Source organism: Prosopis cineraria, unplaced genomic scaffold (genome assembly GCF_029017545.1).
Source record: "Prosopis cineraria cultivar Desert tree isolate PC_DT_omini unplaced genomic scaffold, ASM2901754v1 PC3, whole genome shotgun sequence".
Lineage (NCBI taxonomy): Eukaryota > Viridiplantae > Streptophyta > Magnoliopsida > Fabales > Fabaceae > Prosopis > Prosopis cineraria.
This window is the reverse complement of record NW_026555334.1, coordinates 43,306,902-43,324,678: the sequence shown is the minus strand read 5'-3', so window position 1 is coordinate 43,324,678 and position 17,777 is coordinate 43,306,902. Positions and strand designations below refer to the sequence as shown.

The following is a 17,777-nucleotide window of genomic DNA, read 5'->3' as shown; positions in this document are numbered from 1 at the left end:
TTTTCTTTTTGGCTCTTATCAGATCATTTCTTCCCACTGAAATTTGGGCATTTTGTTTCATTGACATTGACGTTGATTTCTGGGGGATTTGATACAAGAGCAGAATATCCGCGATTTCCGACTTAGGATTAAGTGTGGAACTGACTTGCGAAGCACGCTACTCCGAATTTAGGTTCGATGGATAATGACTTTAGTCCATTAAGAATGTACATACCTGCTATTGTTGGAGTGTCGTTTGAAGAAACATATCTATGCAGCCGAGCTCCATATTAAGAAAATGGTAATGGAATAGTTGTGGTGCACGACTATGTTAGCTTTCTTGTCCTTTGCCTTTTCTGTTTGAATTGCGACGTGTTTCTTTTTTATGAATGGTGAAAACATTTGTTGGAAACCATGTAAAATCGAGATGTTTGTCACAGACACATTGAAATGCACGTTCCTCTCTAGTCTATACATATGTACTTTGTCGGTCTGTATTGACGCAGAAATAGTGAAATTTGATGATTTTCAAAGACCCGTGATTGTCACCATGCCTAGGCACAATAGAAGGTCAATACTACAAGACACCGTCGCTCTATTCTTCAAAACAAAATTAATTTATAAAAGAGACTAGTTCTTATCCCCCCCTCCAAAAAAAAAAGAAAAAGAAAAAGAAAAAGTATAATCCAGCCAAGGAAATCTACTGTTAAATTTCAAGGCATAGATTCTGAGGTGAGATATGTAATTGGATTCTGACACTGCATTCAGCATGTCTGTTCTCTTTCATGTGCTAGTATTCTGACTGAGGGAACTTCTGAAAAATGAGAATAATAGAGCTGTGAAAAGCTAGAGGGAAACAAAATCTGCTGCAAGATAAAGAGTCTATTTGTGCTAAAAGCCAGTATTGATTATTTGTTTTAGGCATTCAGTTTGACGTTGATATGATTATCCTGTCAACATAGTTGTCTCGACAGCTGAATGCTGTAAATAGGTCTTGAAATGTTTTATAATCGCCATGTAAAGAGCCATCGAGTTCCAAAGTAATGGCGTGAATTCAAATCATGGTATTATGCCTAAGGAATTGCGGGGTTGAGGTTTAGAGTTTAGACAAATGGGGACTGATGTGAATGTAATCATTGGAATCTCTGGCAAGAGGATGTTGAGGTGATGGAAATTTAGAATAATTACTTATTTTATGTTTTTGTGTCTACATTTATAAGCTAAATTATCTTTAACACTTAATTTTAACAAACATTTAAAATGAAGAGGCACCATATATTATATTTTGACAACTCTTATAACGCTTTTGATTTTTAATGTTACAGGGTATTTCAGAAAACATTGTTGTTGGTTCTCCCATTTGGGTTGGTGATCCAGAACAAGTTTGGATTGATGGAGAAGTACTGAAAATTAATGGGGAGGAAGCTGAGGTTCACACTAGTTTTGGGAATACGGTAATTGGCTTTCATATCGATGGCCCTTTATTTCAGTTGTCTTTAGTTCTATTTTCCTGTAGTTCCTTTGTGATTTCTTGGTTGTTAAGAGCTTCAGATATTTCAATTTCCTTCTTTGGATTTCATGTTCGTCGTTCAGTTTCAAGAAAAATGTATGCTGTCAATAGAATTTTCATTGTCAAGGAGGATCTTGTCCTTAAAACACATAGCTAAGGCTAGAAAACCTTAATGTCAAAAGGGCGTGAATGTTCTTTGATATTTTCAACGAACATATTCTTGTTTTTAAATTTGAAATGCAAGCTATCTCTTAAATTTTAAAGAGGGATGGTGTGATCATAATTTGTATTAATTTCTACTTCCTTTCTTTAGGAGGATGGAGGAATTAATAAAGATTAGGGGTTTAGGGCTTATCACGTTCCTCTTAAATTTCTAGTGGTTTGGATTTTATGGTTTGAACTTCTTTATATGAATTCTGATGAGGACCCAGCTCTGTGTATGGGCAGTATGCTAAGTTCCACATCAAATAGTGTGGGTTACACCTTAACAGCCATGGTTCCTGGTGTGGGTTTCCTGGCTGTTCCTTAGGTTCCCATCTATGGTGTCAAAGCTGGTTCATCGACAGCTTTGAAAAAGGTTACTTGCAGGAGGTTTTTGATTGACAGTAAGGTTGATGAAGTGTTGCATAGTATAACTGGCAGGATGTCGTCTTTGTCAGTTAGTCCCACACCAAGTGACATGATCTACTTAATAGTGCATTTAAGGCAGGTGGCTTACACCTTGCCAGCCATGGCTTTTGAGGTGGGTTCACCTGCTGTGCCTTGGGCGCGCATCAATTTTCATTTTTATCCTATTATTTGAAGGAAGCATTTGTCTTTCATGGCTTTACAAGGGTAGTAGGGATGTCCTTGAGGCTGCCAAAAAAAGGGGAAAGGAAATTCAATTTCTCTCTTCATTGTTGTATCTGTTAGAGAAGGGAGAGAGAACACAAGTGTCCTAAAATACTTAATATAATGATCTCAGCCAGATGTTGATTGAGCAAAGAAATATGGATCCGAGGACTTTAAAGTCATACACAAAATCCTCACTCTTTAGAAACTATAAGTCAAGATTGACAATAAAAAAAATGAAAAAGAAAAGAAAAGAAGAAATGTTTTGAACTTCAAGGGAAGTAATTTGAATACTTATTTCTGTCAATAGGTGTTCATTATGTGCCAAAAAAGTGATTTTACACACTCACAGATGCTGTCTTGTAACCTGAGTCAAGTATTGGCTTGTCTATTTTATTTTCGTTTTCATCAGGTTGTTGCCTGTTTGGCAAAATTATATCCCAAGGATGCAGATGCTCCTGCTGATGGAGTTGATGACATGACCAAGCTTGCTTATTTGCATGAACCAGCAGTGCTTCATAATTTAGCAACTAGATACAAGATGAATGAGATATATGTAAGATTATCCCCACTTCTTGGTGAATTTAATTAATGTTCACCTAAGAGAATGACAGATCAGTACAGCTTTATGAGGCTCTATATGACATCTCAATGGCAGACCTACACTGGAAATATTCTTATTGCTGTCAATCCCTTTCAAAGTCTTTTGCACTTATATGACACTGATGTGATGCAACGGTACAAGGGAGCAATGCATGGAGATTTAAGCCCTCATGTTTTTGCTATTGCTGAAGCTGCATACAGGTGGGTTAACACTGCTTATATTATCATTAACCTTTCTTTCTTTAGTGCCATTTTTATTGCCTGTTGTTTGCTTAAATTAGGGCAATGATCAATGAGGAGAAAAGCAATGCTATTCTTGTTAGTGGTGAGAGTGGAGCTGGTAAGACAGAAACCACCAAAATGCTCATGCGTTATCTGGCTTATTTGGGTGGAAATGCTGCAGCTGAAGGGAGTAGTGTTGAACAACAAGTTTTAGAAGTAAGGTTATCTAACTCTGCATTATGGTAGCTCTTGCTCCTACAAATTTATTGTTGCTTCAAGGGAGATGTAGTTTCTTCGATCTCAGCCGAAGTAAGAACAATATAGCAACAATGTCCGGAAACCATTGTCATTTTTTCAGTGTCTTAGACAAAAGAACAATACTAAAGACTATATTTCTCAACTCTAGAGTGAAAAGAATACATTCATATGTGAAGGTTGTGATTCAGGTCCAATCAGAAAAGTTGACGAAGTATTACTTTTAGATATTGCTAAAAAGTTCACTTTAAACTGGATTTATGAAAAAGGAAAAAAAAAATGGAATAACTTGAAATAGTTAGAATGAGCTTATTGAATCTCTTTTTATTGGTTAAAGTGACCATGGATGCTTCCAAGATGAAACTAATAGTAGTTAGTCTTTATTTTTTGTATGAAGCCATTAGTAGATGAGTTAAGGGACATATTTGCTCGTGGCAGTTTTCCTACCCACTATGCTAATTTTTATGAAGAGACATGTCTAGGATGGACTTGATAGTAATATCAGTTCTTATTTTAAGGGAGGTATCTATAGGTTATAAATATAGAAAAGTCTTCATGTGATTTCTACAGAGCAGAGGGGATATACGAACATACTACAAACAACTTTTCCTTAGTTGATTTGTTATATGGGAAAGTATAGTTATTAAGTTATGAGATGTTAGTGGTTAGTTAATACCTGCTACCCATTGTCACTTCCTAATTGTCCTTGTCAGTTTATTAAAAGGGCTAATCAGAGAGAATCATTATGGAGTGGATAAAGAAGATATGCTGGTAACTGAATTACCAAATTTGATTCAACTGTGTAGATTCTTGGGCATATCATAGTCCCAATCCATCTCTTTACCTGATGATCATGGGCTTGGGGCTGATCTGTCTTGTCTATTGACATATTGGACTCAGGCCTTGGTAAGAAGTAAGCAAATTATGCACAAAATTAAGAATGGATTATGAGATTGTTGATATCCATATAAAGGCTGAGAAAGTACATAACAATTGAAGCATTTCAACTTCCACTTTTCCCTTGTTGGATAATCTTTCCCCCTTTCCTTTCTCTCTCTTTCTCTGTGTGTATGCAGTCTAAAATCAATGACATGTTCAAGCGGCCACTTTGATTGAAAATATCAATAGTTTTTCCTCTTACCTAATCAAACATAATTGAGCTACGCATTAAGAAAAAAAAAATATCTGAATTGCAACTTATAGAAGGCAACCTGAAATCCATGCTTGCTCTCTGAAACGTCCTTGGATGATTAAATGTTTGTTAATGTAAAGACTCTATCCACCCAATCTCTCCCTTTAAATTTTATGCCATGAACGTATCCTTATAGAGAACATAATCCTGTTTGCATTTGTTCTTCTAATTTTGTGATTATGGATCCATTTCTTTGAGAATATTAGTTGATGATAAATTCTTGGTTCTAGAATTTGCAAATGTAGACCATAAAAGATATTACTTGCCACTTTTCTTGGATGTCCTGATTAATTTTATTAAATCGTTTAGCTTTGGGGCACTAAATTTTGGTTGAAATGGTATTGGTACAGTCAAACCCAGTTCTTGAAGCATTTGGCAATGCAAAAACCGTCAGAAATAACAATTCCAGGTGAGCATATTCTGGTTATGCTATAAGATGCCTCTCATTTGATATTTATTTGCATGCTACTGTTTCTTGAGCACTCTACTTTCATTTCTTTGAAAGTGATTTTTGGTTTATCCTCTAATTTCTTGTAGGTAACTTGCATATATGGATACTTGTGCGGACTAAATTATTATTCTTTTGACCCTCTGATACCATTTATACATTTAGTGTATAAACAATTTCTTCATGGATTGTTATTATTTTGTTTTCCTGCAAGTGAAAGAGGACCATATATTTTATGAGAAAGTTCTATTTGGATCTGTTTCATTGTTTGATGCTTATCTCCTATTAAGAAGAGGTGTTTCTCATATGTGATTTACCGATTATAAGTAGATATGCACATTCACTTTATTTTTCCTGCAGTCGTTTTGGAAAATTTGTTGAAATTCAATTCAATAAGCATGGAAAAATATCTGGCACAGCCATTAGAACATATCTCCTAGAGAAATCTCGTGTTTGCCAAATCTCTGATCCTGAGCGTAACTATCACTGTTTTTACCTTCTCTGTGCTGCTCCCCCTGAGGTAGGATTACTGCGCTTGATCTTCTGTTCTTGTTTCTGCATTCCTTTCACAAATTTACACAACATTCTAACTTATGTTTGATTTGACTAGGAAAGGGAGAGATATAAGTTGGGAGATCCTAAATCATTTCACTACCTTAATCAATCCAGTTGCTATGAATTAGATGGTGTTAATGCTGCCCAGGAGTACTTGAGCACGAAGAGAGCTATGGATGTAGTGGGAATCAATAGTGAAGAACAGGCATGGCTATGACCTTGAATAGCGATTCTGATAATTTTGTAGCTTCATCTACAAACAAAATATGTTAGTAATGTTCCATATAAACTTCCCTGGTCCTTCCTTGCAGGATGCAATTTTCAGAGTTGTGGCTGCTATTCTTCATCTTGGAAACATTAAGTTTGAAAAATCAGAAGAAGATTCATCAGTTTTAGCAGATGAAGAATCGAAGTCCCATCTTGAAATGACAGCAAAACTTCTCAAGTGTGGATAAATCTTTGCTGTTATCATGTGATATCTTTCCTTGTTTGAAGTTGAATGTAATTTTTTTTACTTATTACCTAGTGGGATAAGGCTAGTTGTTGTTGTTTTAGGTGTGTTCCAAGTGCTTTGGAAGATGCACTTTGTAAGCGTATGATGATTACCCCAGAAGAAGTCATTAAGAGAAGTCTTGATCCTCTTGCTGCGACAGTTAGCAGGGATGGTTTAGCCAAGACATTGTATTCTCGGTTATTTGACTGGTAAATTGGTTTTGTCATATGTGAATATGAACGAAAAAAAATCAATGTTGGATTACTGCTGCTCAAATCTGACTTTCTTGTTTCCCTGAAAAAATAAATAAAATAAAAGTAAATTTATGTGTAGTCATGCGGGTTTTTGTTTTGTTCAGGTTAGTCCAAAAAATTAATGTCTCCATTGGGCAGGACCCCAGCTCAAATTGTATAATTGGAGTTCTTGACATATATGGTTTTGAAAGCTTTCGAACTAATAGGTGAGGATAGATCATATTATTGGCTCTAAAGATGCTATTGTACATTTTTTTGGGTTTGGGAGTGGGCAAGAGCTATTGTATGTTTTTGCATTTGCACATAGATATACAATTATGTGCTCTTATACAAGAAACACACATTTATATGAATGTTGCGCAGGCACGTATTTTCATTGTTCTTAGTAAGCTTTTCTGTTTTACTATGCTTTGGCAGCTTAAATTCTTGATTCTCTTCATTATGAGTGAGTGGGGTCTGCTCCCTCAATGCTATATGATATTTCTAGTTGCGAAGCAAGTGTTCAAAGTGCAGGCTGTCCTTTGCATTTTGGTACTTTAGTGACCAAGATTTTTCCATGCTGATATTTGATTCATTGGCTGCAGTTTTGAGCAGTTTTGTATTAATTACACAAATGAAAAGCTGCAGCAACACTTCAACCAGGTATGAGGTTAGTCTTGATTTTTTATTTTTTTTCAATTGGAGTTGTAACTTTGTCTTAACATGCAATCTGAGGTTGATGATATTATGCAGCATGTGTTTAAGATGGAGCAAGAGGAATATACAAAGGAAGGGATTGATTGGAGCTACCTTGAATTTGTAGATAATCAAGATGTATTGGATCTTATTGAAAAGGTTTTTACACATACCTTGGACTCAGTTTTTCCATCTTCTAATAAAACCTATGAAATAATGCTTTGTAGCTTGGTTTTTGTTTGCTGCCTCATTGAAACTGAGGCAAACAAATGCTGATCACACCAGTTAAAGTTGGTGTGAGTGGTAGAGGCTCTTGGCACTTAAACAAGTGATTGGGGGTTTGAACCCCAGCTCTTGCATATTATTTAGTTAAGAGAGTTTTACCCATTACTTTTAGCACCAAAAAAAAAAAAAAAAGCTGTTCACTTTTGTGGTGAAACTATTGCTCACATAGTTAATGCAATCCTTGGTTAGGACAAATCTTATCTAGTATTTCATATATATATATATATTTTGATAGACCAGCATTCCATGTTTTGCAATATGCTTGCTACTTGGCTTTAAATATGGCATTTGACGTGTGCAATAAAAAAAGTAAAGGTAAAATTCAAAATATGTACAATTTTGATCATCTATCAAGTCAAAGGGAAGGGGTAGGTTACTTTGCGATGTCTTTGTATTGCAAGGGACACTACTGTAATATTCATTCAGTTTTATTGTTCACTTCTTGTTTTTTTTTTTTTATGTTTTCTTTTGCCACGAAAAAATATTTTTTTCCTTAAAAATAATGAAAACTGTGTAAGCTTTGACTTATGAATATTTGCTGAACACTCATCGTTCACTGCTGTTATACTGGTACTCCTTCACCAATATGTCTTATAATTTGATTAATGGAATCCTCAAGGGGGTTTATGTTTTGTCAGCCATGGTTAAGACACCATTTATTTAACTTTTTATGCCATTTGATAATTACACTTGCTAAACGATAGCTTTTCTGATTTGAACAGTAGAGGGAAGAATGAGAGACTTGAGGAGAGAGAAGAATGGAGGGAGAGTTCAGAAAGTAAAAGGAGGTGAATAGAAGAAAATGGGTAGAACAGAAATGCATTAATAATAATTCATAATTCTGGCTCTAATATTTGAAGTATACAGGATTTATCAATAGGAAGATCTATTTTCTATTTTGATAACCAAGAACTCTTAAGTTACTTAGATTTTTCCTATAACCCCTTTTTCATAAAGGAAATAAGTAGTCTCATAACTCCAAACAACAATAAATTCTCTATCCATGCTAATTTATTATTTCATACCCTCTAAATTGTCTAATCTTACATTCCCCTATGCCACTGTTCTCCTGCTTCCTCATAACATGATAACATCATGTGCTTGGCTTTTCTTTAGGAATATCCATGGACTGTTTATCGTTTTCAGTCTATAATTTGTCTCTTTTTTCATAATGTTACAATTGGCGTAACTTGACAGTTGTCTTGTTTTGCAGAAACCAGGTGGAATTATTGCTCTGCTTGATGAGGCATGGTATGATGAAATTCCTGTACTTTTGTTACACTACTTTGACGCTGTCAATTTGTTTCTGGGAAAGGGAAAGATCAGAATTGATGACTGACAAGAGTTAAACTGCTCATATTTGCTTGTGTGAAATGACTTTATTTGACATAAAGTAATATGTGGGAAGTAGGAATAGTAACGGTAATTAGAGAAATTAGGGGTAAAAGGGTAGTTGGGAAATTAGTTTAATGTCTTTATGAATAAAGTCAGCAGAGATGTACTGGGTGTCTTGCGAAATCAAATGCACTTTCCTTGACTATTCGTACTTCCCACCTGTCATAAAGCTTGCCAATTCTGGAGCCATATTAAGCCATTTAACTGTGTTCCAGGGATTATATGTATGAACTGATGCATGTTTTATATAGTTCAGTTAAAGTCACGTGCAATTAATGTAAATGTGAAACATTGATGGCAATACGAGGATCAATTTTGACTTTTTCCGTTTGATTCTATGGAGAAAGAATGGATAAGTCATGGTGGCTCGCTGATATTCTAACCTGTTGATGATATCTTGCAAAACTGTTTGTGGGCAGAAGAATTTTTTCAGTGACTGATATTTTTTAGTGACATGGTAAATTGTCTTTTTTTGTAGCATGTTTCCAAAGTCAACTCACGAAACATTTTCACAAAAGCTTTACCAGACTTTCAAAAATAACAATCGCTTCATCAAGCCAAAATTATCTCGATCAGATTTTACCATTGTTCATTATGCAGGGGAGGTGAGTTTATTCTTCAAAATTGCTTTGTAGGTTACTATTTTGGCCCTTGGAATTATGTTAAAACTTGCTCATGTACTTCTTTTCAGGTTCAGTATCAGTCTGAACAGTTTTTAGACAAAAACAAAGACTACATTGTTCCTGAACATCAAGACATGCTGAGTTCTTCCAAATGTTTTTTTGTAGCAGGCCTTTTCCCCCCACTTTCTGAGGAGACAGCCAAATCTGCTAAATTTGCTTCTATTGGTGCTCGCTTTAAGGTATCCTATAGTTGGTTCTTTGCCTTGTCAGAAAAGGAAATATGTTATCTGAAATGGCCCTAGAACTCTTGAATATTGATTACTGTTGTATATTCTATGCAGCTACAATTACAACAACTAATGGATACGCTCAAATGCACAGAGCCCCACTATATTAGATGCGTGAAGCCAAATAATGAGTTAAAACCTGCTGTTTTTGATAATATGAATGTCATCCAACAGCTTCGCTCTGGTGTAAGCATAGATTGGAGTTAAGTGACAAATGTGGTTTAAACCTTTGCTTGTGCAATTGACACTCATTGTTGATGATGTAGGGTGTTCTTGAAGCAGTAAGAATTAAATGTGCTGGATTTCCAACACACAGGACCTTTCGTGATTTTTTAACTCGAGTGGCTCTTCTTGCTCCAGAGATTGTCAAAGGAAAGTATGTGCACCTTAACTCAGGTTTTGGTATATGAACATATTACCAAGTAGTCTTAATGTGATGGTAGATTCTGACCTTTACTTGGTTCCCGGACTTAAAAAAATCCTCAACAAAGCAGCTCTGATGAGAAAGATTCATGTATAAAGATTTTGCAGAAGATTGGCCTTACAGGTTATCAGGTAGAATTAGAATTGTATTGCATGTAAAATTCATTTTGGGCACTCTATTGATTTCATTTCTGGTATGAAGTAAATGAGGATTGATTTTGACATTTCGGCATTGGATAGCGAACACATATTTTTTGTTACAATGGCAAAATGGTCCTCTACATTCAAATGAGATATTTCTAATTTATGTTTATTTTGCAGATAGGGGAATCACAGATATTCTTGAGAGCCGGTCAGATGGCTGAGTTAGATGCTCAAAGGGCATTCCTCCTTAACAACTCCGCTATTGTTATCCAGAAACGGATCAAAACTTATCTGGCTCAGACAAGATATGTCACACTGCAGAAGTCTTCTGTTTGTGTGCAATCTTTTTGTAGAGGTGAGTGCATTTCTTAAAGGACAGGAGACTTGTAGAATCTGATATGTTTTGTCTAAAATGAACCAGTTTTTATTCCCCTTATAGCTCTGTATTAAATTTTAAACAGTTTGTAAGATAGTTGACACAGGAAAATGAAAACATGTGATGTTAAGATCACTTTGCTGCGATGTCCTTAGCATGCTTGTAATATTTCAGTCTATGAAATGTGTAAATGATGACATTTTACAGTTTGGCCCTTACATTTTTTTGGTGTGTACCTCTTGTGTTCACTTTTGTCTTTGACTTAAATGGAACTTCAAATAACAAATATATGATCTACTTTTAGAATTAAGTACTGGATTGTTGTAAATTTAGGAGAAATGGCTCGGAGATCATATTATCAAGTGAAGAGAAATGCAGCTGCTGCCAGAATTCAAAGGAATATTCGCGGAAAACTAGCAAGGAAAAAGTACAACCAAATATGTACTTCGGCCATTGTATTGCAGACAGGCTTCCGAGCTATGGCCGCTCATGTTGAATTGAGACGTAGACTGGAAACAAGTGCATCAAATAAACTTCAGGTTTGAGATTTCCTAGTAATGTTATTATTATATTTGTTTTTTTTATTAATATATATTCTTTCCCTGTTGCCTGAAATTTTAGAAAGAAAAAATTGATGTCCCATTGTTGCTGATGTAGAGTTCTCTGCTTATAAGAGGCTCAGGAAGAGTTATAAAAGATGACCAGAAGCTAGTTTTATACATTAGTTATTGCTGTCAAGTTGTTATTTAAATTGTTAATTATAAGGTATATATTTGAAAGAGAAATCTTGGATGCGATTTCTAATATTTTTACTGTCAAGTTTTTCAATTAGAGCATGACAAGGATATGATTCTTCAACATTAACATAACAAATGTATGGTTTTTATAGAAAATATTAATTATATTGTTTTCCAATTACACTGTACACCTATCATGTTATTGGAAAATCATACGCTTGCTATATTCTGATTGGGCAACCTCATTGTAAAAATATAAGACATTGTTGTAAGTCTGATCCGTTTCCGAATTGTGCATTGTATTGTATTGTTTGGTTCATAACCAAATTGAGAATTCCTGGACATATGTGGTATAAAATGCGTATAAACAAATAGCATAAATGAAATACTCAATAATGTGTGTACTTGTCCTAGTTATTAACAAGAAAATTAACTATAAGTCTTAAACAAGTCAGATTTCAATAACAACAATAAGTCTTATCCCATCAAATAGGGTCGGCTCCATGAATTGCACTATGTTATTGTGCTCTATCATCAATCAAGCTTTTAGGAATATTATTAATTAAGATGTCTTGTTCAACAACTTCTATATATGTTTTATTTGATCTTCCTCTTCCCCTTTTAATGGGGCTCTTAAATAAGCCAAAATCAGTTCATAAATCTTAAAGCCCTGATAAATTGAAGACCAGATAAAAAAGATATGAAGCTTGAGACTTGAGAGAAAATGACCTTCAATTGCTAAGAAAGGGGAGAGGATTATTGCTCTTTATTAACCATGGTTCTCAAATTCTCAGTGGTATGTTCTGACCATTTATTTATCAATCTATTTTTGCAAAAATGGAATAGTCTCCTTTAGCAGCTGTGTCTCTCCAGCTCATGATGGACTGGGCACAACAACCAACCACCGGGGTGACTTTCCTTATTTTTGTAAATTTGGTAATCCTTGTCTAGATAATTAAAAGGTAGCAGGGAAGATTTGTCATTTATAGGAATATGCAATCGTGAGGGATACAAACCAAAATTATTACGGAGCACTTTTTAGGATGTCTACTTCCTTCAAAGAATTTACACACTGAGGACCATTTGCGGAATATCATTTATGCTGTAATAAGCACTAATACCAAAGAATACATAAAACCTGGAGGGCCCACTTTCAGTATAATCATTTTTTAACCCTTGGAGCTTATTTAAGGAAACAACTTATTTGCTATCATGGAATGCCAGGTTGAGGAGAAAGCCGTTGAAATGGAATGCCAGGTTCAGGAGAAAGGAGTTGAAATGGAAGGCCGGGTTATGGAGAAAGCAGTGGAAAATGAAAGCCCTTGTATGAAAGAATCCTTAAATGATTGTAAAGATGCTGAAAGCATTCATGCTATCAAAGATTCCTCAATTACTTTCCAAGACTCTCAGAAGATTGAGGCTCTTACTGCAGAAGTTATAAATTTAAAGGTAAACTGATTGAGTATTTAATGCTTATCCTTATAAAACAAAAATGATACTTCTGTAGGTTTATCATTCTTCTAATACTGAGACCTGGTTATCATCTGAGGAAAATTAGACTCAGATTTCCATCATAGTAAGGTTGTAGTGAGGTGCTTCTACTTAAAGTACTCATTTTTCCTTTCCTTTCCCCACCCCGTTTTTGCTTTCCCATTGTTCTACTTTTCTCTTTCTTCATGGGCATTTTGAACCTTTACAAATTCTTACCCATTTACCTGTGCTGCCCCACTAACATTTCAATTGTTCCAATGACAATGAGTTGATTAAATCACTTTAATTGTGACCAACTAATATTTTTTTTACTGCCTCACAAACATTTTAATTGTTCCACTGACAATGAGTTGATGAACCTCAGTAAATTGTTATGTATATACCCGCGCCTCTCTCTGTTGCAGAGGTTAAGATTATAGTTCATAGCTAGTTAGATTAGGTGGAAGGCAGCCAACTCATTGGTAAATTAAAGATGGAAATGAGTTGGAGAATTTATGAATTAACATTGGTGTGCCTTTTTGCAACTGTTAAATTTGGCTATCTGTGGTACATTTTTTTAGAATACAGGATATTTGACATGAGATTCATTGAGAGGTGAAAAAAGCTCATCACTACCATTGTAATACAATGAGTTATCTTAATCAACATTTTATTTGATAGATCAATGGTGATAAAGTGATGCTTCTGTGTGATATATTTCTTACATTCGTAATATAATATGTTTCATCACATGGTTATACAGTTCAAGCTTACCAAACTCTATATGATCTGTACGCTCCACAGGTTATGTTGCATGCAGAAAAACAAAGAGCTGATGATTGTGAAAGGAAATATGTAGAAGCCCAAGAATCTAGGGAAGAGTTAAGCAAAAAGCTAGCAGAAACAGAAAAAAGAGTACATCAACTTCAAGACTCATTGAACAGGTAGAATTAGAATTATTCCCTTGAGGATTTTGTGTAGTTTTCCAGATTTATTTTTCTAATACCAAGAGAAAGTAATGGTTATTTTAACATGGACACCTAGAGCCACACGGGTAAAACCCATTTCCATTCTTTTTCTTACTTCACTTCCCATTCTTTTCCCATTCCACTTACTTCAAAAACTCTTCCAAGATACCCAACAAAGCATTTGGTTCTCAAGTCAGTAATTCAGATATTTTATTTGAGCTATTTTGGTAGTCCTTCCATATCAGCCCCTTAAGGACTTGTGTCAAAAGGCACAAGCATGCTGGGGTTGCTAATGTGGACAGTTGATATCTGGAAGGAGGGGAAGATACTAATTAACTGCTATTTTGTTAACTGTCTGCCAATGTTACTTCTTGTATTCATGTATTTCTGAGCTTTCTTTCATGTCAGTTGGCGTTTAACCTGCTAAGTTTTTTGGGTAGTTACCACCATGTACTACTTGGTCCTAAGTCTAGCTATTAGTTTCTGATGCATATTATATATAAAGGGGTGATGCAACTAGAGGGAATAGTTTGAGTCTGATTATTTTGTACCTTGGAGATCCTCGAATTTAATTATTAGAGTACATTGTGTTCATGATCCATGCACTTTATCCTCTAGTAACTCCTATACCCTTGACTTATATTCTGGCCTATATCATTGTTCTTGTTCTTTTCAGTCGGGTGCTATTCCTAATATTCTTTGATATAGTATTTTTTTAGTGCCCCTGCATTTTTTCCCCTTGACTTTTTCTCTCCCTGATTTCTCAATGCTCGACACCATACAAATGAAACGTATTTCATCCAAAAAAAACATGAAAAGAGGAAGAACTTAAGCTAATGCTTGATATTGAAAGGAAGCGTTGTGTTTGTTGTAATAGCTTCCCATAGGCTATAACTTGTCCTACAATAATTTGGAATAGACCGCTGATTATTCTACATAAATTTGACTTCATACTAGCACTAAGGCAATAATAAATATTTAAAGCTCTAAGATAACACCAATGAGACATAAATATATAACTATGCTCAAGTGTTCATGTTTGCTGCTATTAGTAAAATATTACAAAACTACTGAAACTAAGCATTCTGCTGCTGTGTGATTTTCCTTTTCTATCGCCTGGAATCATGAATATCCCTATTATAACTTTAAAATTGGATACTATTTGATTAATACTAGATCTGATCTAGTGTGTCTCAGGATGATATCTTCCATGTCAAGCCAAGTTGCGGAACTGAAATTGATATTAAATACTTCATCGAGATTAAGTTCAACTTTTCGGCCTATTGCGAGAGTTGATGCTGCTTCCAGCAACTCTGATACTTCATCCACAGATTCTGATTTCACAGTTTCAGCACCAGCTTCAAATGCAACCAATCCGTCTAACACCCAGCCTAGTTCTATTCAACTAGTTGTTCAGGGTGTCACTGCAGCGGATGGTTCAGGTCAGTGTTTTGTTGTAAATGCCATTGTCCTCGCTATTTAATTTTCCGTTCAATTTGCTAGCTGAATCAGGAAAACTATGCATAAATTAAAATTCTGTCCTGTATTCCTGATATTCTTGTTATGCATTGTAAATAAATATTCACAGCCTGTTGATATGAAAATAGAATGCAGAGAAATGCCAAAAAAAAAAAAAAAAAGATAAACGTGACAATGGTGCTCATGCAACCTCTATCATATAGGTTTCAGAATGTACTGTTAATGGGATTTAGTGGCGTCCTATATCAGCACAGCTTATTTAAATCTCAAAAAAAAAAAAAAAAATGATTATGGGATGAAGGCTGGCAGTGATTCTAGGCTGCACTTAGATTAAGCGCTTTCCACCTACAAAAGCATGGCTTATGCATGGAGTTAATTGTTATTAGATGTTGTTTTATTATTTACAGGAGGAGGAATATAAGTTGTGTTTGACCGTACATTTGTTTACCTTGTTGCACTTGCAGGATCTGAAGGCGAAAAGGAGGGGTCATTTGATGATTTCTTCTAGTAAACCTTGCATCTCTCCTTTTTGCCTTAATTTCCTTACTCTCTTATTAATTGGTGGAAACAAGAGGAAGGGGGGACTTGGCATCGTTATTAAGGCATGTCTACTCGTATGCTAAAGATGCACTACATACAAATTTGTAGATATGCAGGTCGTTGAGGACCCTGTAGATCAGTCAGCTAAATCTATTAAGAGACAATCTATGGTCAAATTTTTTTTAGTGTTTTATTAACTTTGTAGATATCCCTGCTTACTTCATTCTTTTTAGTTATTTCATGATGTCAAATGGCAGATAGAGTGAAAATACGGTATATCCCTGCTGAGTTCCCTTGTTTTCTTGCCTTTTTTGGGTCGACATCGTTAGGAAGCTGTAATTCAATCTGGCTGACGGTTCATCACCTTAATAGAATTTGCTAGTAGTAAAGATCAAAGAATTTGCTAGTAGTGACTGTAGGATCAGGAATTCAGGATCCTTCCAACACTCGAGAGAGACTGCTGGTGCAGGGTTGGCTCACGGTCTCATTCCAGTACCCTTCCTTATAGCGAAGAAAATCCTGTTTCGTTACATCGACCCTTCAAGGAACTTGTGGGAAACATGGACTTTTTATACAGCGCGGTACATTGCGCTTGGCTTCTGGCGTCGTGAGTGATAAATTTTGTCAAGCTATAGTATGTACGTTACATTTGTTATTATATACTATGCAGCCTGAGGATCTGAAATATCTCGGACTTGGGATGGTTGCATCAATCAATCAGCCAACCGGCGCATTTCTAACCTGGTGTGTGCCTGATGCCTGCCTGTTATTCGAAGCAATGTTTACGGATGATGAAATGGCTGATCTAAAGGTGGGGAATTTAACTTAACTTCTGTTATAATTAATAATAATAATAAATGCGAAGTCAGTTTCAAATTTCCAAGTTGGTTGAAATGGTAATTTTACAAATAAAATAAAAATTCAATTCCGTCACACTCTGCATGAAATGCGGTTGTGTAAGAATTTATAGTATTTATTATAGCTGTTTTTAATATAGATTTTGAAGACAGATGCACTACTGTGTGTGTGATCATGGCAAAAAAAAAAAAAAAAAAATTGAAGTTTGGCCTTGGCCTCAGACATGAAAAAAAATGGCAGAGATTTAGGATTTTTGGTTTTGTTCTATTTTTTATTTTTAAATACTATTTCGTAAGTAATTTTTAAAATTATTTTTTAAAACAAAACAAAATAAAAACCTGTTTAATTATGTTAATTTAAAAACAATTTAAGTTAAAAAAGGGCCAACGGTGGTAGTTATCAGTAGTTAATGATAATGATTTATAATGATAACTTGACATGGTTAAAGGTAATTTATAATAATTAAATATAGTGTACCTTAAAAATAAAATTTAATATAATTTTAAATTGGTTTCATTTTTTGTTTTCAAAAATAAAAACTGAGAACAGTTCCAAAAGCATTTAAATTTAAGACACTTACTCAAATGAATTTCTTTTTATTTTTAAAAACAGAAAGTAATTTTTAAACATCAGAAATCAAACAATCCTTATTCAATCATCCTTTTGCATTTAGGAAAAAAATCTTATAAACTTTGAATCCAAAATAGTGAAATATTGCATAATTAGATGAAAACATCTTCGCGAGAGTTGCTTGGTTTCGATAATACTCGAATGTGATATAATAATATTAGATAATTACATCAAAAGATGATTTATTTTTTTAGAAGAAATGACTTTAACATGGAAAAATATAATTATAATGATAAAAATTTAAATCATTCGGAGCTATTAGTTTCAAAGGATCGTTGACCGGCCTCCATCACTTCATCATGAAAAGCCTAATGCGTTTAAGTGATTTATATTGCAAGTATTTGTGGTTAGTTAATAGAGAATAGAGTGATTTAGATTGCAAATATAATTGCTTCAACATGAAGACTTGGTGTGAACGTAAAAAAAAAAAAAATATTTGAAAAAGCTGATCCTTACAATACTTAAATTTGACTTAATAATTTTAGATATTAAATAGTTGTATTAAAAATAATAATACATCTTAATTTTACTCATCAAGTAGCTTG

At 34.6% G+C, this 17,777-nt stretch overlaps 1 protein-coding gene across 1 annotated transcript; it reads left to right on the top strand.

Annotated features, from left to right (window-relative positions):
• Positions 1-1,295: 1,295 nt before the first annotated feature.
• Positions 1,296-16,415, top strand: LOC129306121 (myosin-9). The gene is made up of 24 exons (XM_054946498.1): positions 1,296-1,433; positions 2,733-2,876; positions 2,979-3,124; positions 3,205-3,361; positions 4,943-5,001; positions 5,401-5,560; positions 5,651-5,800; positions 5,907-6,040; positions 6,151-6,297; positions 6,447-6,548; positions 6,927-6,984; positions 7,075-7,176; positions 8,516-8,553; positions 9,176-9,302; positions 9,389-9,559; positions 9,662-9,793; positions 9,874-9,983; positions 10,102-10,162; positions 10,352-10,529; positions 10,884-11,089; positions 12,512-12,736; positions 13,562-13,701; positions 14,923-15,167; positions 15,669-16,415. The coding sequence occupies exons 1-24, from the start codon at positions 1,296-1,298 to the stop codon at positions 15,710-15,712; spliced, it is 3,174 nt and encodes a 1,057-aa protein (XP_054802473.1). The 3' UTR covers positions 15,713-16,415.
• Positions 16,416-17,777: the final 1,362 nt, after the last annotated feature.

Bases quoted from the DNA above. Each gene is read 5' to 3' on its own strand.
- LOC129306121 (XM_054946498.1), top strand. From the start codon at position 1,296: ATGTTACAGGGTATTTCAGAAAACATTGTTGTTGGTTCTCCCATTTGG. The intron at 6,549-6,926 runs GTGAGGATAGAT...CATTGGCTGCAG, and splicing joins GAAAGCTTTCGAACTAATAG to TTTTGAGCAGTTTTGTATTA. The intron at 10,530-10,883 runs GTGAGTGCATTT...TTGTAAATTTAG, and splicing joins TGTGCAATCTTTTTGTAGAG to GAGAAATGGCTCGGAGATCA.